The sequence below is a fragment of the Lissotriton vulgaris genome, chromosome 2_1, assembly GCF_964263255.1.
Source record: "Lissotriton vulgaris chromosome 2_1, aLisVul1.2, whole genome shotgun sequence".
Lineage (NCBI taxonomy): Eukaryota > Metazoa > Chordata > Amphibia > Caudata > Salamandridae > Lissotriton > Lissotriton vulgaris.
This window is the reverse complement of record NC_141687.1, coordinates 852,505,569-852,532,874: the sequence shown is the minus strand read 5'-3', so window position 1 is coordinate 852,532,874 and position 27,306 is coordinate 852,505,569. Positions and strand designations below refer to the sequence as shown.

The following is a 27,306-nucleotide window of genomic DNA, read 5'->3' as shown; positions in this document are numbered from 1 at the left end:
ACCCGAAAATAAATTCTTCCTAGGGCAATTCTCACTGTAGGCGGCTCATGTGGTTAAAATAAATTCCTCCTTGAAGCTTATTTTTAACCATATTTTTGCAGAAGGTGGAAGGAATCTCTACATCAATGTGGGTGGAAGGTGATGTACCTTTTTTTTGTTTAAATCATTTTGATTAACCATTTTTTGTTTGTTTTGCACATCGCTCAGTAAAGCCTTACAATCAGAGCAGCATTCATGTAACAGACGGGAAAAAAATGGGGGGAGAGAATTAATTGGCAGTAGCAAGGTACACTGTGACTAGGGACGACATAACAGTGCAAATACAGGGTTGCGTTAATTATAACCAATTTTGTGGCAATATCTCAAGGAGGACAAAATAGTGCTGCTAAATCTATACATCAGATAATATGCGAGTAGATTAGGAACAGTACAGTTCAAACATAACCTGGGACATAGGGTGTAACAAAATGAGTACAACGAAAGCGAAGGAAGGGCAGGGTAGAGTCGTTTAAGACCTGCCGCCTTATCTAAATTTGCTGGAGGGCCTCAGACACCTCAGAGTCTCAATGGTCGCAGGAGCCCGTGGCACTGTGGCTGTGACTGTCCGAGTGTCGGTGGTGTTCCACATTTACATCAGCGAGGGGGGGTGGTTGCCCTGAGTGATGAGCCTCTGTGATGCAATTGGGGATCATGTGTCTGTGTCTGCCCCCGCAAGTCTGGAAACCATCTTATCTCATTGGGGTGCCAGGGGGAACATACGTATGCCAAGCAGGTCCCCTCTGCATAATACTGCACCCTCCGCCCTCGCCCAATTGAGTAAGGAACTGCGCCAGGCAAGAGGGTGTGGTGGCTGTGGGGATTTCCATTGCTTGGAAAGCAAGCGTTTGGCCGTTATGAGACCGAGCTCTAGAAACTGCGTGGCAGCTTTGTATTTCTTGTTTCTACTGAAGAGGTGTAACACATGGGCTTCCCAGGTCAGGGTAATGGTGCGGGAGGTGCAGCTCACGAGAGTAGTGGTCACCGTGTTCCAATAGTCAGTCAGGACTGGACACCCCCAAAGCATATGTATTAGGTCAGCATCCAATTGTCGGCATCTGGGACAAGCCGCATCTACGTGGAGGAAGTACCTGTTGATGTGGGCTGTGGTAATGTAGGCCTGATGGAGTATGAAAAATTGTATCTGTTGAAATCGTTGATTCCGGGGGATGCGGGTCAGGCCGCCACGAGCAGCCAACTATTCCCTATCTGTAAACGCTCTAACCAGTGCCCCCTCTCAGCGAAGTCGGAGTCGGGTGAGATCTGTTTCTGTGTGTTGTCGGAGTGAAGATGCGAACCTGCGCGTGAGGTGTTTCCCTCTCCCCATCACGTGTAGATACTGCAGTTTGTGATGTAAGGGAGGTTCACGGGCAAGCGCTCCCCATTTGGATGTGAACGTTGCTATGAGTGTTCTATGTAGTATGAACTGCCCAGGATGTATATTCTCCCCTGCTATGAGCTCTTGGAATGGGATGAGAGCGCCTTCTTGGAAGAGGTCCCCCACATCCTGTATCCCCTCTGAGGACCAGTGATGTAACTCCGCCGCCGTCGTGTAGGTGTCGCCCCGTGGAGTTCCCAATAGCGGGATGGCGGGTGCGTATGGGATGGTGGTCCTAGTGAAGAAAAGACACCTCCAGAAGCATTTGTTTGCGACATTGAGGAGAAAAACATCCAGGGGTCTAAGTGTAAAGCAAAGGTGGAAAATCTGGAGTAGGGTTGCCAGCGGTAGCGAAGGTGGCATAGAGGCTGTGTCTTGTAAATAACGGGAGAACATCCATCTGGCGATCCACTGCAGTTGGGAGGCCAGGTAGTAATGTTCGAAATTGGGTACCGCAAGGCCACCCAACTCAGTGGGCAGGTAAAGCTTTCCCATGGACACTCTATGGCGTGAGGCTCCTCATATAAAATCCTGCACTACTCCTTCCCATTGCTTAAAGAAAGGGGGTGAGATGATGAGTGGTAGAGTGGCAAAATAATATAGGAGGTGGGGGAGAACCACCATCTTAACCAGGGCGATTCTGCCAGATATTGCCAAGGGGAGGGTTTTCCAGAACCCCATCTGAGATCGAATAGTCGTAGTAGCGCTGACAATGTTAAAGTTGAGAAGATCAGCTCTGGCGCGATAGACCTGGACTCCTAGATAACGAAAAGGATCGGTGCACCAGGCCTCTGGTGCCCCCCAAGTCTGTAGCCCAGATCCGGGATGTCCCCTAAGAACGGGGAGAGTATAGATTTCATCGGGTTGACCTGCAGCCTGGAAGCACACGCAAAAAGACTAAGGGCTCGGTCAAGGGAAGGAGGAATATCATGAAGGTTCCTGGCATATATTAATAGGTCATCCGCCTAGTTCGATCCCCATATCTAAGTGAATGCGGATATTAGCCACCAGCGGTTCCACTGCTAACGCAAATAGTAACGAGGACAACAAGCACCCCTGCCGTGTCCCTCGCCGTACTTGAACTGGATCAGAGAGATATGGGCCTGTTCGAACCCGAACTGATGGTACAGTATAACAACGGTACTAAGCCGAGTAAGTAGGGACCAACCCCAAAGCGTGTCAGGGCCGCAAAGAGATAATTCCAGGCCAGCGAATCGAAGGCCTTCTCTAGGTCTAATATCATGCAACTGGAGCGTGGCCAGACGGTTGGGGCATATTCCGCCACCCAAAAGTAACGGCGTAGGTTCAGGGCCGTGTTACGCTGTGGGACGAATCCATTCTGGTCAGAATGTACCAGATCAGGACTAGCATGGCCAAGACCTTCACCAGGATCTTATAATCTGAGTTCAAGATAGCAATCGGCCGATAGGAGCCGGGAGACTTGGGGTCCTTACCTGGTTTCAACAAAAACACCACATTAGCCGTTCGCATGGATGGAGGCAGAATACCCTCCGAGATTGCCTCCAGGAACACTGAATACAGTTGCAGTACCAAATGTTCCGCATAAGTTTTGAAAAATTCTGTTAGGAGTCCATCTGGTCCCGGAGTCTTACCCGAGGACAAGGCACGTAGTGCATCCAATATTTCGCCGTCTGCTATAGGAGTGTCCAGCACCAGGGTCTGATCCAATGATAGAGTAGGTAACTCCATTGTGTCCAGAAAGGATCTCACGTCATGAGCATTATCTGTCAGGGCATTGTCGTAGAGACAGGTATAATAGTCAGTCATCAGCGCATGAATGTCTCCCTGCGTGTTGTGTTCTCGACCGAGGTTGTCAAGGAGGAAATGTATGGGTCACTGGGGATGTTCCTGTCTAATCAAGTAGGCCAGTAGTCTCCCGGCTTTGTCTGCGGTTCAGTAGGAGCGGATCGAATGTGCCAAATAGTTATGGCAGCTTAGGCGGTCTAGAAGTGTCTCACGTTCGGTGTGGGCAGCATTGAAGCGCTGCTGCTGTGTCGGCTTGGTGATGACCTGCGTCTCGAGTTGGAGTAACTGGTCCTCAATGCAGGTCAGTGAGGTGTCTAACTGCCTGCGAATGGTCCAAGTCTGGCCCAAGCAATGGCCACTAATCATCACTTTAAAAGCCTCCCATTCAGTGAGGATCGAGTCTGTGAAACCGGTATTATGTGCAAAATAGGTAGCTATTGCAGACTCCAGTGAGCTTCGGAAGAGGGGGTCCTCCAAAGCTGTGGTCTGTAGGCGCCAGGTCGGAACCGGAGGAGGTGACGCTCCCCAGGCCAGGTGCATCAGCAAGGGATTATGATCGGAGTGTGTCAGACAAAGATAGTCCGTCACTTGTATCAAAGGGAGGAGGGCTGCGGATGCAAGTATACAGTGAAGGCACACATGTAGCTTATGGACTGGGGAATAGAAAGAGTATACTCTTGAGTGAGGGTGTCTCTCCCGCCAAACATCTAAGAGGGCCCAGTTACCTACCATCAGCTAGATTCATGATGCATTTTTGCGGGCGCAAACGGTGCGAATCGCAGAATTCGGCCGTTTGCACCCGCAAAAATGGCATTTGAAATTCATCATTGGGTCATGTACTCGCAATTTGAGAAATCGCAAAAAATTGCGATTTCTCAAATTGCGATCGCATTTAAGGAATCTCAATTTGAGATTCCTTAAATGCTATTCATGACCCAATAAAGAATTGCAAATTCGCTATTTTTTCCCGCTATTTACCGCGAAGTCAGACTTCGTGGTAAATAGCGAAAACTGAGAAAAATGCACTTTTGTACATTTTTCTCAGTTGTATGTTACACACACACATGTCCTTTGGACATGTGTGTGCGCAACATGAGTCTAATTTACATTTCAGGGGTGCTACAAGGTGTCCTGTGAACACCCCTAGCACCCTTAAAATCGCATCCTTATTTGCGATTAGCTAATTGCTAATCGCAAATAAGGAATAACTCCCCATTCATTCCTAAGGGGCTTTAGGCCCATAGGATTGAATGGGGAGTTAATCCTTATTTGCGATTAGCAATTTGCTAATCGCAAATAAGGAATGTGTAGGAATCGCAATTTATTTTGCGATTCCTACATGAATCCCGTTTTGCGAGTCTGTAATAGCTGCAGTACTAGTGAGGGGAGGGGAAGGAGCAATCAAGGGAGACATCGAGCACGGCATTAAAATCCCCCCTCAGGAACCACAGGCTGTCTTTCCATCAGAGCAAAATCTCTGAGAGATCACTCAGGAAGGTGCCCTGGGCAACATTGGGGGCATATAGGGAACGCAATAGAATCGGTTGACATTCAGTCTGCCACTTAGCAGGACGTACCGCCCCATTGGGTCTGTCAGAACTTCCTTTTCTTCCCATGGGACCACTGCCTTAACCCATATCATCACCCCTCTAGCCATGGACGAGATAGTGGTGCTACATATTTGGCCACGCCAACATCAGCGCAGGCGGGTGGCTTCCAAGGCTGTCAGATGTGTCTCCTGTAAAAATGCAATACTGGTCTTATGACACTGCAAATAGGCCTAAATGGCGTATCACTTGGAAGGTGTCTGGATGCCCTTGACATTCCAAGTGAGGACATTAAGGTCTGTCATCAAGGCAATTAAAGTTAGTGTGCCCAATCCGGGTGCTGCGGGGCCCGCAGCATGGGGGGTTCCCTTGAATGGGGAGGACGGGGAGGCAGCAGGTCTGCAGGGTTAGCTACTCATACAGGGGGAGAAAAGTAATAGGGTGAGAACGTAAGCAACCTTGAAACTGGAAAAGAGCGGTACCCCAACATGAGGAACTACCCAAACAATCGCGCCAAGTCTTGGCTACGGAACTGTTGTCGTTGTTTGACTTTGGGGGGAGGCGAGTGTGACCAACTAATGGTAGGGGACAGTGTAAGGCCCGTCCCCATCGAAGTATCGCAGTAAAGCATGATATGGGGCATCACAGAAATACTAAGGTGTTTTTACGTGCATTCAGGTCACAAGTCAGTGTAATGTCAGGACTTCGAGGGAGAGAAGGGAACCTGTGGAGGGGAGCAAGCAAGGCATAATCTGTCCCTTTCAAATACCTCTAAGAAAGCATGTGAAAAAGAGGGGGGTGGAGGCATCGCACAAAAGGCAAATTACAAACAAGCTTCTCTTGGATCCATGCAACAGTCTGTCCTTGATGTAGATTAAATATCAAATATTGCCATCTGCAGCTTGTGGGGTGACACCCTGAAGTGGGGGGAGATCCGCATCTAAGGAACATTCCAATTTGGATCTGGGGGCTCCGGATCTGAGTGGAGAGGTAGCAGAGCCAGCCGGAGATGGAGATCTGGAGGGCCGTAGGGCCGCCATCGCCCGCAGAGCCCCCTGACGTTTCAATCTGATTTGGTCAGAACTGGGGACGGTCACTGTATGTTCCTTGATCTTGCCCTGCCCCCTCTGCGTCACCTTCCACGAGGAAATTCGCAGAGCCGGGGCTTGTCAGATGATTTGGGTGCCGACGCTAGACCCTTTTCCTCAAGCCAGTCCCATGTCTCAGGGGGGGGAGTCAAAGTATTTTGAAGAGCAAGGAGTAGCGAAGGTCCAGGTCACAGAGCTGTTTTTTGACGGCAGTGAAGGTGGCTCGTCTCCTTTGAACCTGAGCTGTATAATCAAGAAAGAGAGAAACTGCGACGTTTTGCACCTTCGGGCTGGGGTGTTTGCCTAGCTCCTGTAGTATAGTGTCTCTGTCCCTGAAGTTTATGACTCAGGCCTGCAAACAGGTATGCGGTGGTCCCGCTCCACCACAAATTGCGGGGAGAGTGTTCCGGGAGGCATGAGCTCCTTCATCCAGGCCTCCGTGAAGGTCTCTGGGTCTTGTCCCTCCGCCCCTTCCGGAAGATTGACTATGCGCACGTTATTTCGGCATGAGTGGCCCTCCACGTCATCCACCTTATCCTCCAGGGTGCAAACTCGATCCAACAGATCGTGGAGTGCGGAAGAGCAATTCTGAGAATGGGGTCGGAGATCCCCTAGTGTAGTTTCCGCATTACGAAGTCGGTCTGAAAGTTTGTGGTGGTCGACCCGAAGGAGCGTGAAATCTGAGGTGATAGTGTCCATGCGGCCTTCCAAGGATGTGCGGGTCTGATCCAGGGTGCTGCCGATGCATCCCACTGCTGCCAATCCAGAGTCCAGTTTGGTAGCAATATCAGGCGGATTAATCACAGTTGTCGACCCGGGGGTCGTGAGTAATGTCCCAGCCTGGCCCCCAGGAGGCACATCACGAGAGTGGTTGTTGCGTAAGCGGCCCATGACAATCTGCTGCGCGCTCTTCATAGGGAGTGAGACTGGGCCGCTAGGTCTCCACTATGTTCCCAACACAGAAGTCTCGCCTGCTATCGAGAGTAACCTCTCCGGTATGCAGCCTCCCGCTAGCTCTCGGTGCGCCCCACCGCGCGATCAGTGACCATCGGGGTCTCTCTAGAAGGCAAGGCTCTCCCCACAGTAGTCCCAGACAACACAAAACTTTTTCAACAAAATATTTCTGTGAAAAACTTTGATTCGGGGCCAAAAGGACAAAGGAAAGGGAGAATAGGCATTACAGGACACTGAAAAAATGGATTGAGCGATGAGAGCAATGTGGAGAGAGACAAAAGGAGAAGTGAGACAGCAGAGTGGAGAGGAATGGCAAAATATGAAAAGAGGAAAAGGAAATCAAGTGAGGAAGAAAAAAAGGTAGAAGAGAGCAGGCACTCTTTGAGGAGGGTGGTAAACTGCGAGTGTTTTGCGACCGCTCAGACTCGCTATTAGGAAGGGACATCCTTGGAACGCCCCTTCCTAATAGCGAGTCGCTAATCCTATTTTGCAAGTCGCTATTTAATTAGCGACTCGTAAAATAGGGTTAGTACATGGGCCATAGTTTTTTTTTGCAGAACTCTTTACTCACTGCATTTACCCAGCAACTCCCGCGGACTCTTTGTAGAACTCTTCTCTCACTGCACTTACCCAGCACCTCCTGCAGACTCTTTGCAGAACTCTTCACTCACTGCACTTACCCAGCCTCTTATGCTGACTCTTTGCAGAACTCTTCACTCACTGCACTTACCCAGCCTTTTCCACTGACTCTTTGCAGAACTCTTCACTCACAGCACTTACCCAGCACCTCCCGCGGACTCTTTGAAGAACACTTCACTCACTGCACTTACCCAGCCTCTTCCCCTGACTCTTTGCAGAACTCTTCACTCACTGCACGTACCCAGCACCTCCTGCTGACTCTTTGCAGAACTCTTCACTCACCGCACTTACCCAGCCTCTTCCCCTGACTCTTTGCAGAACTCTTCACTCACTGCACGTACCCAGCACCTCCTGCTGACTCTTTGCAGAACTCTTCACTCACTGCACTTACCCAGCCCCTTCCACTGGCTCTTTGCAGAACTCTTCACTCACTGCACGTACCCAGCACCTTCCGTAGACTCTTTGCAGAACTCTTCACTCACTGCATTTTCCCAGCCTCTTCCGCTGACTTGTTGCAGAACTCTTCACTCACTGCACTTACCAAGCCCCTTCCACTGACTCTTTGCAGAACTCTTCACTCACTGCACTTACCCAGCCCCTTCCACTGGCTCTTTGCAGAACTCTTCACTCACTGCACTCACCAAGCCCCTTCCACTGACTCTTTGCAGAACTCTTCACTCATTGCACTTACCCAGACTCTTCTGCTGACTCTTTGTAGAACTCTTCACGCAGTGCACTTACCCAGACTCTCCCGCTGACTCTTTGTAGAACTCTTCACTCACTGCACTTACCCAGCCTCTTCCGCTGACTCTTGGCAGAACTCTTCACTCAATGCACTTACCCAGCCCCTTCCGCTGACTCTTTGCAGAACTCTTCACTCACTGCACTTACCCAGCCCCTTCCACTGGCTCTTTGCAGAACTCTTCACTCACTGCACTTGCCCAGTACCTCCCGCTGACTCTTTGCAGAACTCTTCACTCACTGCACTTACCCAGCCCCTTTCACTGACTCTTTGCAGAACTCTTCACTCACTGCACTTACCCAGCCCCTTCCACTGGCTCTTTGCAGAACTCTTCACTCACTGCACTTACCCAGCACCTCCCACTGACTCTTTGCAGAACTCTTAACTCACTGCACTCACCCAGCCCCTTCCACTGACTCTTTGCAGAACTCCTCACTCACTGCACTTACCCAGCCCCTTCCACTGGCTCTTTGCAGAACTCTTCACTCACTGCACTTAACCAGACCCTTCCACTGGCTCTTTAGCAGAACTCTTCACTCACTGCACGGACCCAGCACCTTCCGTAGACTCTTTGCAGAACTCTTCACTCACTGCATTTACCCAGCACCTCCCGCTGACTCTTTGTAGAACTCTTCACTCACTGCATTTATCCAGCACCTCCCATGACTCTTTGCAGAACTCTTCACTCACTGCACTTACCCAGCCCCTTCCACTGACTCTTTGCAGAACTCTTCACTCAATGCACTTACCCAGCCCCTTCCACTGGCTCTTTAGCAGAACTCTTCACTCACTGCACTTACCCAGCCCCTTCCACTGGCTCTTTGCAGAACTCTTCACTCACTGCACTTCCCCAGCCCCTTCCACTGGCTCTTTAGCAGAACTCTTCACTCACTGCACTTACTCAGCCCCTTCCACGGGCTCTTTAGCAGAACTCTTCACTCACTGCACGTACCCAGCACCTTCCGTAGACTCTTTGCAGAACTCTTCACTCACTGCATTTTCCCAGCACCTCCCGCTGACTCTTTGTAGAACTCTTCTCTCACTGCATTTTCCCAGCACCTTCCACTGGCCCTTTGCAGAACTCTTCACTCACTGGATTTACCCAGCTTCTTCCACTGACTCTTTGCAGAACTCTTCACTCACTGCATTTACCAAGGCCCTTCCACTGGCTCTTTGCAGAACTCTTCACTCACTGCACGTACCCAGCACCTTCCGCAGACTCTTTGCAGAACTCTTCACTCACTGCATTTACCCAGCACCTCCCGCTGACTCTTTGTAGAACTCTTCACTCACTGGATTTACCCAGCTTCTTCCACTGACACTTTGCAGAACTCTTCACTCACTGCACTTACCCAGCACCTTCCGCAGACTCTTTGCAGAACTCTTCACTCACTGCACTTACCCAGCACCTCCTCCAGACTCTTTGCAGAACTCTTCACTCACTGCACTTACCCAGCACCTCCTGCAGACTCTTTGCAGAACTCTTCACTCACTGCATTTACCCAGCCCCTTCCACTGGCTCTTTGTAGAACTCTTCACTCACTGGATTTACCCAGCTTCTTCCACGGACTCTTTGCAGAACTCTTCACTCACTGCATTTACCCAGCCCCTTCCACTGGCTCTTTGCAGAACTCTTCACTCACTGCACGTACCCAGCACCTTCTGTAGACTCTTTGCAGAACTCTTCACTCACTGCATTTACCCAGCCCCTTCCACTGGCCGTTTGCAGAACTCTTCACTCACTGCACTTACCCAGCCCCTTCCACTGACTCTTTGCAGAACTCTTCACTCACTGCCCTTACCCAGCCCCTTCCACTGGCTCTTTGCAGAACTCTTCACTCACTGCACATACCCAGCACCTCCCACGGACTCTTTGCAGAACTCTTCACTCACTGCATTTTCCCAACACCTCCTGCTGACTCTTTGCAGAACTCTTCACTCACTGCACGTACCCAGCACCTTCCGTAGACTCTTTGCAGAACTCTTCACTCACTGCATTTACCCAGCACCTCCCGCTTACTCTTTGTAGAACTCTTCACTCACTGGATTTACCCAGCTTCTTCCACTGACACTTTGCAGAACTCTTCACTCACTGCACTTACCCAGCACCTTCCGCAGACTCTTTGCAGAACTCTTCACTCACTGCACTTACCCAGCCCCTTCCACTGACTCTTTGCAGAACTCTTCACTCACTAGTGCAACCCAGACGTGTGGCCTTGGTTCTTTCAGTGCAGTTTAGCAGTCTGGTAGTTTGGATTAGTTCACAGCTTTAAAATATGTTGCATGGACTCACAGTTCAATCCGTTGTGTTGTTTCTTGAAATGTTATTTTTCCGCATGGGATATTGCAAGAGGAACATTTCTTCATGCTGTCCAGTCCTTATGATCAACTGCCAGGAAACAATTATGTAGGTAAGAGTATAGAATTTTGGAAAAATATCTTTTGGATTGTGGATTGTTAAAAAATATATTTTGCCTGCAGAAGGAAGAGGTTGATGAAGTTGTTCTCTGCAAGTTGCAGCTAACAGTGACCACTGATTTGAACAGGGGTGTAGTGAACCTCTCCCCCCCCCCTCCGGGCAGCTGTAGCAGCTCAAGCGGGGGCTACCACTGGACCTTATAAGCTGGTGAACTGGGTTCTTATGAACATTTAATTGTTTATGGGCCTCTTATGTCTGCAGATAAAATGCCGATAAATAGTGCTGCTACCAAACACCATGAAAGAGGGCTGTGAGCTTTCAGATGGCATGCTCAGAGAAGGGAACACATAAAGAAAAAAAAGTTGAATAGAAGAAAATGCGGAGAGGAACACATTGGAAAACAATGAGCATGACGGAGAAAAATATGAAAGAAAAAGTGAATATGGGAGAAAAAAGATGGGTGGATACAAAGGGAAACAAGCATTTACAATGCAATGGTTTCTCCTTTGGAAAAGTTAGAGCTATTGGCATTGTAAATGACAAAATTTGTATTTATGTGTTGGTTTTGAAAACAGATAAATAAATGCATAGTCATTTACATTGCCATTAGCTTAATCTCTCGAAAATGTGAGACCTATTGTACCCTATGGAAAAGCTCAGCAGACAGCAATTACTACTACACACCCACCCAGAGCCAGCCACACCCCCCCCCCCATAGCCGCCACACACACCCCCCCAGAGCCGCCACACACACCCCCCCAGAGCCGCCACACACACCCCCCAGAGCCGCCACACACACCCCCCCAGAGCCGCCACCCCCCCCCCCCAGAGCCGCCACACACACCCACCCAGAGCCGCCACACACCCCCACCCAGAGCCGCCACACACCCACCCAGAGCCGCCACACACACCCACCCAGAGCCGCCACACACACCCACCCGAGCCGCCACACACACCCACCCAGAGCCGCCACACACACCCACCCAGAGCCGCCACACACACCCACCCAGAGCCGCCACACACACCCACCCAGAGCCGCCACACACGGTGATTCAGTTAACAGATGGCACAGTGGCTAAACGTTGCACATGATTCCCCATAGTACCTCACAATGTTAGTGAAGATGGTTGCTTAAGCTCTTCTGTTTATGTGAATGTGTAGCCCTATTTATATACTTGCAGAATTTTCCGATATCGTTTTTAAAAGTCTGGTCACCGTACATATGAAGTAGTTTAAATAGCCAGAGAAACAAAGAGTGGAAAAGGGAGGGCATTGTAGTAAGGGTTGCTTCGACATTACAAATAATAATGTGGTTGTGGTATGCAGCAGTGACTACTGCATTAGGGTTCTTGTGTCCCCGTACTGTTTTCGAATCTTTGAGGGATTAATACACATTTTATAACTGTACAGGTTACACTAAACCAGAGCATGATAGTTTATTACAGTGTTGAAAATGATAGTATACATCTTAAAAATAAGTAAAAGAAACGGTTTAAAAATGAGGGCTAGTATGTTTGAACTCCAGAAAATGACAGATTTAATTCCAAGAGTTGAGACCATTTTATATAAATATTGCAACACACACGTACCAGCTGCGCCAATCAGATTGACGTTCGGTGAGAAACCCGATTAGCAGCGGAACGAGCAGCATCTGTTTTCGTGATACCACTGCCTGGCAGACTACGGTGAACTGCATGCCTAAACTACAATTCTTTCCAAAGTACACAATGTATCATATCGGTCCTGTGTGCCAGGGTCGGATTGGGATCACAATTCGGCCCGGGCACTGACGAAAAAAGTGGCCCACATTTAAGAGGCGTGGCCCATATTTACGGGGCGTGGCCCACATTCAAGGGGCGTGCCCTTTCATGAAACACCATTTGCACAGACAAGGAATGAACGTGGGAGGATACTGTTCTTGCACACGACACAGGGCCAAGGTGACAATGGCCTACATGCTGAGCAACTAAAAAAAATATCAAGCACCCTTTTTGTCACAAAATTATTCTAGCCCTCCAACACAGGAGCACCTGAAAAGCAGCAAAGCCCCTGCTATTACTAGCCTACTCAGCCCTCCCCCGACCTTCAGCTCAAGAGCACATGAACAGAGGTAAGGCCCCTGCAATTAGTAAATTAATCAACCCTCCAGGCCTTGGGAAAATGTCCTGGCAGGGAAGCACAAAACACAGCTTTCTGGGTCATCCAAGGTAGCCAGGGGGGAGGCTGAGGTGAAGCTGGTGCATGGGAAGTGCCTTCCCAGTGTGTGTTCTGGCAGTTTGAGTATTTACCATTTACTCTAGTATTACCCTTGTACCTGTGTATGGTACCCTTTTGTAACTTGCACAAGTCACTTTTCTCTTGTAATACACTGTTTGCTACCTCTCACTTTAGCACCATAGTCCAATCACTTGCTCCACCATGCAAGTTTTCCTTACCACATTTCAACACCATAAACTGCATGTCGGGTGCACAAATGTCACCATATGCAGTATACAGCAGAACATGTTTAGTTAACAATGGCATACATTATTTTGTATTACCAGCCCTGATGAGTCGTGTGACTCAACCGCACACGACGAAACACGTGTCGGCGTTTGTATTAATTCAAGTCTGGAGAAAATAAACATCTTGCTGTGACAAGAGGACCTACATCAAAGAACCTGCTTCTGCGCTTCCTTTAGACTTTGGTCTTTGTACCTGTTGGAACATACATGAATGTAGTTGCGAGAGCCTGGCTATGTACTTATGTTTTGTCTTTTGACTTGTTTGGACGGTTAAGGGTGTTTACCGTCTGCTCTTCACGCACTACATAAACTACTGTTTTGCTTTTTACACACTTTGTAACGTATTAACCCAGGCAGCGCGCCCCTTAGTCCTATCTTCAAAAAACCCCCGTGTCACTGGAATTCTGATTTGGCTTAGGACTGGGTGCCTCCACGTTACCAACTTCACCACTGTAATTACCACACAGCGGGCCTTTGTCCAGTTAGAATGGACAGAGACAAAGCAGCAGCGGATCTCTTTGAGAACCTTGCCAAAGGCATGCCCACACACCAGGCATCGGCCGCAGCGGGTCCTGCTCGAATAGAGGGTCTTAGAGACAAATTCCTGAAACTTGAGAAGCTCAAAAAACAAGAAAATTCCAGATGGTGGGATGGGGCCACTCTCAAGCACTATTTGAAACTCAAAATAGTCCCTAGAGGTTTACGGTCCCACATCTTCCCCACCTATGATGATCTCGACCGGGATCTCATGGTGAAATGGGAAGATTCATTAAATCAAAATTCTATCACACTCATGGACATTCTTATTGAGAGTGCTGATCGTAAGACTGGTAAATTACAAACGGAAATCTCAATTATTGAACAAGAGATCAAAGATCTCAATAAACCCGAGGCCACCGTAAAAAATTACACTTTACTTGATGAAATTCTGCTCAAGCATCAGACAGAAATAAAGAATAGAAAGGCACGCCAAATCAAGAGGGACGAGGCAGATTATAAAAATGGGAGAGTCTACACTTTCGACCGTAAATACGACTCATTGATCCCCAAACCTAGGAGTAGCTCGCAGCCTGGGAAACCAACCACTTCCAACTCCGCCCACTCTAGCACCACCTCCCTGAGTTCTACTGGACTCAGTGATATCGAAAACGAAATCCTTGCCAGCGCACAACCTAACAATTCCACCTTTTTTTTAGAAGTAGAGCGGGTGCGGAGGGGCAACAGAACCCAGCCCCTACAGGCCGCTGTAGACCAAAACCCCACAGGGGCAAACGCGGGAACAAGCGAGGAGTATCGCAGAAAGCTGAGATCAGGGACACAGAGACACTAACAACCCCACTTGATATTGTCCAAGTTATCAACCTTTCAACACTTGCATTGACACCTGACATGATTTCCCTACTCAGCAAAGGTCTTAACTTCAACCCCTATGCTACAGGGGATTTATGCCAAACGAAAATTGACCTGTTCAAGTTCACACGTAACCTGAAACTAAAAAAACATTTTGTGGGATCACAACAGTCGCAAACACAACCTACTCTTGTTCCAACTGTATTTGATGATGTACCTGTAACAATTAAAGACATACAAGCAACACATCTGCTTCTTTCTTTGACGGACAGGGAAGATAGTCCATTAGAAATGGAGCAGTTACTAGAAGAACTAGATATAGAAACAGATTACAGTATAACAAGTGGTCTGAAATGCAAATCCAAATGGATACCAACACTATCAGGTTGCAATTCAATTGACAACTTTCACAAACGAGTTCTAGAGGATCTAGATCGAACCAACACCAAACACCTAGACAACAAATTTAAATATAAAGACAACCTAACTAGAGGAGAACGATCAGCTCTTTCTACTCTCAGTAAGAACTCCAACATCATCATAAGGGAGGCTGACAAAGGGGGTAATGTAGTGGTCATGGATTTGGTTGATTACAACAACGAGATCCATGGCCAACTGAGCGACTGCTCTTGCTACGAGTCCCTCAACTACAACCCTACTGGTCCACTTACCAAGTTAGTGAATGAACAACTGTTACTTTGGAAACAATCAGGTCTATTAGATGATAACGAATTTCTATATCTCAAGATTCACAAACCAACATACCCTTGGCTCTATACTCTACCTAAAATCCACAAGGACAAACCGTTCCCACCTGGCAGACCTATAGTATCAGGGATTGGTGGTCCCACTGAGAGGCTCGCAGAATACGTGGACCTCTTTTTGGGACCATTAGTGAGAAACCTTCCCTCATACATACAAGATTCAAAGCATATACTCAACATCATGGCTGACATAGATTGGCAGAAAGACACCATACTGGTCACGATGGACGTAGTGTCCCTTTATACCAGCATTAACCTAGACCTAGGGATTGAAGCCATTACTAAAGTTCTCTCCAACAGACCGGCTTCACTATGGGCACACACAAACATGCTAATTCAAATGATGAAGATCATTTTAGAAAACAACTTCTTCATGTTTGATCGTAAATGGTACAGACAGAAGAAAGGAGTAGCGATGGGCTCCAAGTTTTCACCCTCCTTTGCAAATCTCTTTATGGGAGCATTGGAGGCTGATCTCATCTGGGGCAATAAAGGTACACAATACACCGACTCCATAGTGTTTTGGGGTCGATACATAGATGACTGTTTTCTCCTTTGGTCCGGTACTGAAGAACACCTAAACTCCTTCTTCGAATACCTCAACACCAACAACTGGGAAATCAGTTTCACTATGCAACAAAGTCAGACCCACATTGAATTTTTAGACCTGGAATTCTATGTAAGAAACGAGCAGTTACATTCGAGACTTTACAGAAAACCCACCGCATGCAATTCCATTTTGCATGCTTCAAGTTTTCATCCTGAACATCAGATACGATCAATTCCCTATGGCGAATTTCTTAGAGCTAAGCGTAACTGTAGTGAAGCCTGTGAACTTGACAACTGCATTACAACCATGAAGAGAAGATTTCAGAACAGGGGTTACACTAGAACCTTCCTCAAAAAAGCAGAGTCCAGAACGAGAGCCATCACTAGACCTGATTGTCTAAAAACACGTACTGAGATGAAAACCACTGATAAACACGTCAGGTTCATTACAGAATTTAATGCCCTAAATCAGCTCACTAGAAAGAGTCTGAATAGACATTGGAAACTCTTACTGGAGGACCCCATACTAAAAGAATTTATTCCAGAGAGACCATCGATCACCTACAAAAAAGGTTTTACCTTGAGAAACAAACTAAGTCCTACCGTCCCCACCAATACCACAGCTCAGAACTGGCTTTCAACACGTGGAATTGGTTTTTACAGATGCGGATTCTGTTCTATGTGCATGTGGGGGAAACACGGCACAAAAAACTTTGTAGGACATGATGGTATGGTATATCATATTAAACATAACATCACTTGCCTTAGCAAGTTTGTGGTGTACATCATCGAATGCCATTGCGGCAAAAAATATGTGGGGAGCACCATTAGAGCTCTTAAAGAGAGGGTAGCTGAACATATGAGAGCTATACAAAAGAGGGACCCCAGATACCCAGTAGCACTTCATGTAGCGGAATGTCAACCTAATGAGGATGACATCAAAGTACGTGTTTTTGGGATCGATCAAATTCCCCTCAACATCAGGGGGGGCAATCGCGAACTGATGCTCAGGCGTAGGGAGGCTACGTGGATCATGCGCTTACGTAGCGTAGAACACGGGCTTAACTATGATTCTGAGCTCCAATATTTTCTTGGAAACTAATAATGTACTGGGGGGATCCTTGGTGCACACAGACTAACTAACTGCGCAAACACTAGGAACCCTAAAATGAGGAAAACAAATAACAATACGTTAGATTGCCTCTTTTTTAGGGAAGAAATGTATTCTACTTCCATGTATGTGTTTGTAATACAAACCTTGTATATATTTCATGTTTTTAGATGATTGTTCATGCTTTTTGATTATTAAGGGTGACAATTTAAACATTGCTTGCCAATTTGCAATCCTTACTGTCTATACAAATATCCTAAAATTTTGGTTTCGCAATTTTGCATTGAAAGATTTTAATTACTCCAAATGTATATAGACATGAGGTCCCTCACTATTTTCGTTCACCTTTGTTTCACTTTTTAATTTCTGCATGCTTCACTCTTTTGTACTATAAATCCAGAAAAATCTGGCCACACCCAGGCCCTGTTCAGTTTACTTTTACCTCACCCATTAATTTGAACCTTTTGCCTCGATGGATAGGGGTTTTTGTTCTCTTTGATGCCCAACAGCGATGCAACCCTTTCCCCATATGAATAATAATAACCATTGAGGTACTGTCAATAGCGAATAGGTTTCGCTTCCCCTTTATTATTATTTTTTCACATCAGGTAGTAGTTTACTTTCACTACTTTCCCGTCATTTATAAATGTGGCGACTAAATATAAATAAGGATGGATTTTTTATAGGGATTAGACCAAAACGTCTTCCTTTCGCCACAAGTTTCCCTGTTTAACAATGGCGCCCATATTATCTCCTTTGCGACAGTACTTCTTCCATCTTTACTTTTTCTCTACTTAATCCCTCCTCTCCCGGGGTCACGTGTCCGTACACGAGAGACGACCGCCGGGAAACTACAGAGGAGGGATTGCCTGCAGTGGGTAAGTTTCATGTCTCCCCACCGCCGTTCTAACTTTCCGCATACCCGCGTCTTGTAAACCAAGCGTCGGGCATGTAATGCACTACACGCTCGTCTCTAGAGACGCTTGCTCATTGGATGTTATGTGTTTACTTATAGCAAACCACTGCGGAGGATACGCACCCGTTTCCTTCCCCTTTTTGGCGCCATAAAGAATCCCCTCCCGGCTTTCAGTTTGACTACAAAACGAATAGCAGGTAATTTTTCATAATTCTGCTAACCACATTTATTATAAAACAAACGTTTGGGTAAAACGCGTTGTGTTTTTTTTATCCCTATGACCTAGCTAACTTGCTCCAGCATTTTATTGGCACTATGTAATGTTGACTCATAATTTTCACTCATCCCCCTTTTGTAGACATAGTGCTATTTCTACATAGAAAATTACCAGTGGGATAAGACAACTATTATCCTTATACTGCAACCGAACATTATGCCACACAGCATCTACTGTTGCATAATCTCCTAATAAACCCATTGGTAAGAGAATGTTTGGCTTTTTGGTTTTTCCTTTATTGCCCAAACTTAAAACAGTTCTGTAAACATTTCCTTCGTTGCAAGCCTCCTTATGAGTCCCCATTTTTCTTTCTTCCGCAATTTCTCCTTCACTGCATTTTAGCTCGAGACAGAGCTTTCAGAGGTCCAGACTTACTCCATCCACATATTGGTATTGGAGTGGAAGGTAATATTTATCATCCTTTGAATAATAGGATTTGCATGTTTGTGCTCTCTGGATCTTAAGCACATATAGGCTTTGTCAGACACATACCTCCTCACGTATAATATATATATTTTCTTAAAGAAATTTAAATGTTTCGGACATTTCACGTTGCACTCACCATCACTACGAACACCCTCTTAACTATAGGACCACTGTGTACGAGTGACACATGACCACACTTGGGTCTTTTAACTTCATTTCACTCGCTACGTGCACATTAGCACCATAGTCCAATCACTTGCTCCACCATGCAAGTTTTCCTTACCACATTTCAACACCATAAACTGCATGTCGGGTGCACAAATGTCACCATATGCAGTATACAGCAGAACATGTTTAGTTAACAATGGCATACATTATTTTGTATTACCAGCCCTGATGAGTCGTGTGACTCAACCGCACACGACGAAACACGTGTCGGCGTTTGTATTAATTCAAGTCTGGAGAAAATAAACATCTTGCTGTGACAAGAGGACCTACATCAAAGAACCTGCTTCTGCGCTTCCTTTAGACTTTGGTCTTTGTACCTGTTGGAACATACATGAATGTAGTTGCGAGAGCCTGGCTATGTACCTCTCACTTTTTGTTTGCTTTAGATGCTTGCACAAGTGCCACCATTGCCTACGTAACGTTTGTTCTTGTGCTGGAGTGTCTGCCATTAATTGCAGTATTATACCTCTACTTGTATTTTGTACGCTTTTATAACCTGCACACATATCTCTATTTCCTCCTGTAATGTATCGTTTGCCCCTCTTGTATTTTGGTTGTTCACTATTGTCACTTTTGATTCATGTAACTTAACGTTTGCTTTTGTAATTTGTCCACTTATAACTTTCTCCTCATGTATTATTGCTGTTCCTAGTGTGAAGCGCTCTGACACCTTCGAGTAAAGTCCGCGCTATATAAAATCGCATAAATAAATGAATAAAACAAAAAAATTCCAAACATCACCAGGCCCCCACAGCAAGACCCATTCTTCCTCGCCCACTATGCCCTGAATGTGAAGGGCTGTGGGCGAGGTGTTAAGACTAACACCGTTTCTGGGCTGCATGGGCGCCAGGGGGCCGAGGTGCAAATGGCTCAAAGGCCTGAGAAACACCTGGCCCCCAGGGAGGCCGATTATTGCAAACAATCACCCCTCCCCAGCCCAGCCTCAGCTTGATTGCTTGGCAGGGCAGGGGTGAAGGAGAGCCCACAGCTGACAATCGCTGTCTGGCCGCACAGCGAGGCTTTCATTTTCTCAGTCTCTGTCTCCGTGCACTCTGTGGGCCGTTTTCTTTTCTCTCCTTTCCTAGTCCACTCTCTGTGGACTGGGACAGGGGAGAAAAAAAACGGCCCACAGAAGGCACTGAGGCACCGGCCCTTCGGCCCATTCCCGAATGCCCGCCTTGCCAATCCGCCCCTGCTGTGTGCTGCTGGCTGCTTGCTGCACAAATCCTGCTGCAGGAACACGTCGCAGATGCTTAAAATGGCAAAGGAAGCCAATTCGGCGCTACAATGTTCTACACCGTAACACTTCGGTGAGCCTAGAACAGCCACTGCGTTATCTAGACTGGCTACCAAGCGGCAAATGCCTGAGATTTACAAAGTAAAAACGTAACACTTACTAAATCAAATGACGAACTCCGGCCACTCAGAAAGGTCAAGTATCAGATTAAACGCCCCGGTAGTCATGCAAACATTTTATCTATCCAGATTTGATTCTCAGTGCAAAATGTCACCCCATTCTAAAAACCAAGTACATTTCAGCACATGGGGTGCTTAAATTCAGCTCTTATCCAAAAAGATGCCTTTCTACAGAGGACGACATACTGTTTAGCACTCCTAGTTAAGACAAGGCTACCTGCCCCGATTTATTGCAGGCCCTTTTAAGCCCGGCTGTACAGTTTCCTATTTTTTCCCTGCCTCGAGTCAGTAAACTTACTATACAAAATATTTTTCCGATGTTAACCTGGCAGCAAAGACCCCCATCTCCCCCCCACACCGCACAAGCCCGACTATTGCTCAATGACCCTGTGTTGGGGAAGGTTCATTAAATTGTGGTTATAAGAACCCTAGCCAAAGTAAGTAGTATCGAATAATAATACCTGCAGATGCTACAATGAGAAAGCTTGGTATGTGAGACTTATAAGCTAGGAGCGGATCAGCCAACAAACCTATACCAAGTTAATTCTCTTGCAGTCAATTGCATCGACAAAAGGCCATACCCTATGAGAGACATCGCAGAACAAAGGTGTACTTATTCTAAGAGGCCCGTCACCCTTCAAAGCATGATAAGTAGCCCGCAAAATAGAACTGCTGTTGAGACAACAGAATGAGAATAAAAGTGAAGATGCTCACCTGGTGCACAAAGACATCTTCTTTGGTGTCATTCCTGTGGATATGAAAGACAGAATCATGTGGCAAAACTCCATGTAAATAAAAGAATATGGACACATGCAACCACATACAGGCACTGTAGACTGCGCAACTTGTCACAAACAAGTTCCATTACCAACTAGCAATAAGCAATGTCCTTTGCTTCAACAATAAAATATAATTAAATATAATCGCTCTCGCCGAAGTTTCATAGACAATCCTTTTAAAGTTGGTTGTGTTAATTGGCTTTAAAAAAGTGACTAGGTTCTATCACATGAAAAAGTGGCCAGCGCTCACATTCCACAGGCGTTGTTGCCACAGAACAGCCACTAACCAATCACTTCAACTACAAACTCCTCCCATCCCAACTTCGGACACCCACATTCTCATACTAGCTTCCAGAAATTTCACCAGAGTAAATATTTCACTTCGTACCATCAACATATTAAATACCTGTTTATGAATACGTAGCCATTGCGGACATTGAACCATTTCACTGTGCCTTGCACCTGTGTTGCTAATAGAACAGAAATTAGTCAGTTAAAGGCTTGTTACCATTCGACGAGGACGCACATGGTTTAAAACTTTAACTTATCTTCCATAAACTGCTTACACCATTCATATGTTCAGCATTATCACAGTCTGCACCCTCCAACCACCTTCACTGAGCTTTTTCGTACCTTGTCTGCCTCCGAACCATTGCCAGACATTAATACACCACGTAACTTTGCATCTATGTACTGCTGCCTCCGTGTTCTCAGATACAAAACGTGCACCCTCATCACGCTTCCTACTTCATAACTACCCTAGAACTCACCCAATTTTTAAAATTTTTTAGGCACCTCTACTCCACACACACTGTTAGAATACCTCTATCCTCACCATACATCTCATAAGCACCCCCGGGAGATGCTTTTCACACACCCTGCATTATAATACCACTTCTACCACTCTTCACTGCCTATGGTTTGCACCATGACAGTCTATTCCGAATCCTGCGCTGTCATGAAATAACGTGGTGCATTCTGGGGATTGTGGTTTTATTGTGCCTTCATGGAGTTCGAACTCACCCAACTACCTAAGACTTGTAGGTTAAAAATGAAGGGCTCGAAACCATGCATGTTAAGACATGGAAATCTGAGTAAGACCTTAACCAACACCCAGACCTCAAGGAACAACCTCTTAACCATCAACAGCATGCCCTATTTCGATACTCACTAGTACAGACACTGCCTAAGCACATTAAACCCAGGCAAGGGTCATACCCCAAACTGTCCCTCGCACTTTACATTATCCTGCTTCTTTCCACATCATCCTACTCGATATCCCAGTCTGCAACTTAACTACAGCCCTCACGGTTTACTTTACACCTCACTCTCAAGGCCCTGCTTGCCAAGCTCCCTTTTCTTTACTCCGCTCGCCGCTGCCCCCTCCACCAAAACGTTGTTGCCTCCCTCTGGATGACATCCCAACCCTTAGTAAAACTGGCCATGACGCCTGCGTGTTGCCCCACCCAAAACACCCCATGGCTACTCCCATCAGACACTTGGGCCTTGCTGCCCCGCGACCAACCCCCAGCCAATGGCTGCTGCCCTCGCACCGAGGCCTCCTCCGCCGGCCCCCCTCGCGCCCTTCCGCCCCCCAGCGGCCCATGGCCCCTACCCAGCACCCTCTTGTCCGCCTGCCCCCGGACTGCGGCCGGTTTCTGCGCCGCAGGCTCGGCTTGGGTGGGCTCGGGGGGCCCGCGGGTCTCCACGTCGCACATGCTCCACCCGCTTCCGCGATCCCTTGGTTCTTTTCGGGTCCGGCCCGGTTCCCCCGGCGACCAAAACCAGCGCGAGAGCCGGTGCGGGACCGCGGGCCCCGCCCTTTATCAGCTCCGCCGCCTCATTGGCCGCGCGCCGGAGCACCCGGCTCCTTCCCCATTGGCTGCGTGCCGCGCGGGTGGAAAGACAGCACAAACGGCACCAAACCGGCCAGCTCAGCGGAGCCGGACGTGAAGTCAGATTAGTCGGTGTTCCTGCACGTGCGGATGGCGCGCGGCTCTAGTTTGAAGATTGTAACCATAGCAACGCCAAGACGCGGGTGCAAGGCCTGGCTTTTAAACAGTATAAAAGAGAAGAAATAATAGTCCCGGTATAGGTCTCCAAAAAACAACAAAATGTTATTTAAGTCTGCCTTGCCCAAGGCGTAAAACAGACGAGGCCTAGGCCCGAGCTCTCGAAAGTACACACATTTGATCATCTAAGCCAGTCTTATCAACAAAAAAACAAAGTCGACTTCTACGAGCTAGCTATACATAACAAGTCAGGTCCCGGGCCGTGCTGTGATTGGCTGACGTCACGGGGGTGTCCCGGGCGGCAGCCAATCACAGCGCGGGCCGTGAAATGACGTCACTGGGGTGTCCCGGGCCGACAGCCAATCACAGCGCGGCCCGGGACACACGACATCAAGGGGCGGGATTTAAAAAAATAGTCAGAAACGCCCACGATTCGCGTTCTGACCGGGAGAAAGGGATTGACGCTGATGTCTTCCAATGGCTAGCCTCCATTTATGGAGCTAGCCAATGGAAGAAGGGGAGTGTTCAATTCCCCCTAGTGTAAACAAAAGCTTTCGCCCTGGGCGTAGCACCTGCGGTGCTACGGCCAAGGTCGAAACCTAAAAAGAACGGAAGGTGAAAGCAAGGGTGACAGGAAGGAATAAAACATGAAGGGAAAGATGGAAGAAAGGTGAAAGGGTAAATGAATGACTGGATGGAGTGAGAGGATTGAGCCGCGAAAGTGTGCATGGATGGGAGTATTGAAGAATGTACAGATGAAGGAGAGTGAATGATTCGATGGTTAAAAGATAGATGTATACATGAACATGTTGCTGAGTGGATGGGTGAAAAGATGGAAGGGTATATGTGAAGGTGGAAGTATGGACAGATGGATGGATGAATAGATAAAAGATAAATGGATGGATAGATGTAAGGCGAGTGAAAGGAACTGTTCTTAGGAAGCTTACATTGGGTCGCTTTGCGCGCTTGATCTGATTTTAGATATATTTCAAGTAAGGAAGGAAGATTTAGATTTTGGGGCTGCTCCCTTGGATTTGAATTAGAGCTTGGTTAGACATTGATATTAGAGTCATTGGTACACAGATCAACCATTGAAACTGAGCACCCACGCACAAGGCAACGATCATATTTAGCTACTGATGTAACTTAGCTACTCATAATGTATGTTTACTTACTAATTAAGCTAAGTAATTGTTATTAACATTCTGCCTAGCTTATTTGTTGTTGAGAAACATTCCAATCTATGGGTCTGGAGCAAATAGTCACAGAGTCCCTTATGAGTCTGACCCTGCTTGGAAGGATGGAAGGCTGGTCCACCGCGCTACAATCCTAATGTGTAGGCGCTAGCTGGCATTTATGTGGATGATGGAGACAGACTGTGCTCTGGTTCTTTCTCATGTCCCTGTCTTTTGCGACGAACCATAGAGCGATGTGTTAAAGGTGATTCTTCTGTCCTGTTTTGACCTCTGTTTTCTGGCTCTGTCTACTGCTCTTGTTGTAGTCTCTTTCCTGACTGTATGCTCTGGATCTAAGGACTGCCCCTTTCAAAGCCTGGGACCCTGGTTCTGTCTCCTGTCTATCTCCTGTTTTTTTTTCCTTATCTCTTGACCTTGACTCCTTCCCTTGACTAATGGCCCTGTCGTCTGCCTCTTCACCTAATTCTTTTTCCTGGCTGTGCCATGACTGTTTTTTGCTCTGCCTCCTGGATTGCTAGCCTGCACCAACTTTTATGCTAGTCTTCTGGTAACATCTGAAGTCTTATGTGGCTCCTGAATCTGTCTCTATCATCCTTTTACAGGAGACCTTCTTCAGGGCACAGCTATGGCTGAAGGAGCTGTCGAGAGAGTTTGCGGCCGAGGAGATCACAATTGCTCTGATTGGCAACAAGACCGACCTCTCAGAGGAGAGAGAAGTCACATCTGAGGTGGGTGCAGCTTTCAGAGTGGTATTACACGTACGTGAGAAAAAAGGTGCATGCAAGGTCCATTCAGTATCACAGGTGAGAATCCACATTGGTGCACTTGTGCAAGGCAGTGATACACAACCTTTCTGAGGGACATTGAGCCCTGACAGCAACAAGTTACATGGATTTATATACATTCCTCAGAGTGACAATTTAATTTCAGTTATATACACCCGAGGCACTTTCAGCACTAACTGGCATAATTACTAGAACATGACACCGTGAGGAGCTGCAAGCCATCTTGCTGTGTCGAGCTGCGTCATTAGGAAAGTGCAGGGATGCAGCGTATTGTGCTTTCCTCTGTGCTGGAACACAATTGGTTGCCAAGCGTTAATGCAGGCTCCCTTGCACCATGGTGCAAGGATGCTTGCTTTGCGGGGACACCATCCTGCACAAAAACAATCATTGATTTCGCTTTCCTCCTTCTATCTGTGCTGCAGAATGTAGCACACATAGAAAGAGCAGCCAATTAAGATAAATAAAGGTATTTCTTCTTGTTGCGCTACTTTAACGCCTCCTATGTGGAGGCGTTAGAATCCGACGCACTCCCAAGTTTACAAAACCTTGTAAATCTGGGAATGTGTCAGGTTCCATAAATGTTGTGAGGGAACACCCACAACAACGCCAATGGAACACACCTTTCACGCAGAGTAATGCCTGAAAGGGGGGCTTATTTACGTGGCCTTGAAAGCCACACAGGGTGGCTTTGCGTGGCCTCGTAAATATGGCTCAGCATTGGGCACCACTGCTTTGGGCACCACCGGAGTGTTAAAAAAGTGACGCTCCGGTGGAGCAAGGGGCTTGTAAATATACCCCTTGGAGCGGTAAGTTATAAGGATGTATGTATAGAGTTAGCAATCAGGGCTACAGGTCAAACAAAGGTGTATGCAGCACAATAAGTGACAAGTCAGACTCAAGGTTCATGAGAACTCAGAGCTACTTGTCACAACACAGGTACATGCAGCACTTAGAGTGACAGGTCACATCCCAGTACTTTCAGCACTCAGAGCGATATGGCCTCCAACAAGGCTTTAGCCGCAGGAACAGCTCCTAGTAAGGACTGTGCAGCTTTTAGGGTGAAAAGCTATATTAAAGCACGGGCACTTAAAGCAGTAAGCCTTATCTGAGTAGCGAGCAGCAGCCAAGAGTGATAAGTACGCAGAACCATATAAAACACCCAGAGCAACACATCACACTTTGGTACTCGCAGCACTCAGAGTTACAGGCCTTTTCTGAGAAGCAACAGCTCTCAGAGTGATGAGTTACATTGAGGTACGTCAAATACTCAGAGCAACACGTCACACTTTGGTGCTTGCGGAACTGACTAACAAACTTTATCTGAGAAGCGACAGCACTCAGAGTGATGAGTTACACTGAAGTGTAGGACGTGTTCAAGAAACTACTCACAGCACTCAATGTTACAGACCCTATTTGAGAAGCGAGCTTTACTCAGAGTGGTAAGTTACACTGAAGTGCATGAGGCACTCAGAGCAATAAGTCACACTTCTACGGTACTTGCAGCACTCAGAGATACTAGCCTTATCTGAGGAGTGAGCTCCACTCTGAGCAGGAGGCTACAGTGAGGAATGTGTAACACTCTTAACTACAAGTTACACCAAGAGACATGCAGCACTGAAAGTTACATTGAGGAGAAAACTTATAAAAAAATACACACTATGGCCGTTATAACTACTCTGAGTCCAAGTCTTACTTATAACAATCTCACTCTATAAAGGTAAGTTGTGATCCAAGAAACAGGCATTGGGAGTTGGAAAATCAGTAGTTTGGAGATTGGCTGGTCCTAGCACTATTACTGGACTGCTGGTATGGCCTGAATACATTTGGTTCCTGTCTGCATGAAGGTTTGCGTCGTGTGACACTATCCACCATGCCTCTGCCCCCATTAACTACGCTCCTCCACCAGTTCCTATATGGGTACCTGAAATCTACCCGCATGGTGGGTTACCTTTCCAAGGTTGCTAACATTCTGGGAGTTTTTTTCGTATTTCAGCTACATTGAAATGTTTTCCTTGACACATCCAAAAATTGCGCCAAGCAGTGCGCCCAAGGTGGTGGCTAGTGTGCCTTCATTTTTGGCCAGATGGTTGATCAGCTGCGAGCTGACACAGGCTGTGCCATCAGATCCACCATATTTACCTAGACTATAAACCTCTAAATTCTGTGGGCCTCTACGTGGTGTTAGTGAAAAGCTGGAGCTGTCAGAACAGGGTAATGAAATGGTGATGGAACAAGTGGCAACCCTAGTGGGCCTGCATTGCCAACAGCCTCAACGAAGGGAAGGACGGCTGGCGGGCACTAATGGACTTCGAGAATCTGTTCTGCCCTCTCCAGTTGCATCTGATTTAAGACCATCTGAATCAGAGAGATCAGAGGGAGGATATACAGCCAAACCAATGACCAATGACCAATGACCAATGAAA

General features: G+C 47.1%; 1 protein-coding gene across 1 annotated transcript in view; it reads left to right on the top strand.

The window, feature by feature from the left end:
• RAB17 (RAB17, member RAS oncogene family) overlaps positions 1–27,306 on the top strand; it is a 118,934-nt gene that overhangs the window by 51,772 nt on the left and 39,856 nt on the right. Inside the window, exon 4 of the mRNA XM_086956305.1 lies at positions 24,701–24,826. Coding sequence (XP_086812431.1) covers positions 24,701–24,826 — 126 coding nt within the window. The remainder of the gene's footprint in view (positions 1–24,700; positions 24,827–27,306) is intronic.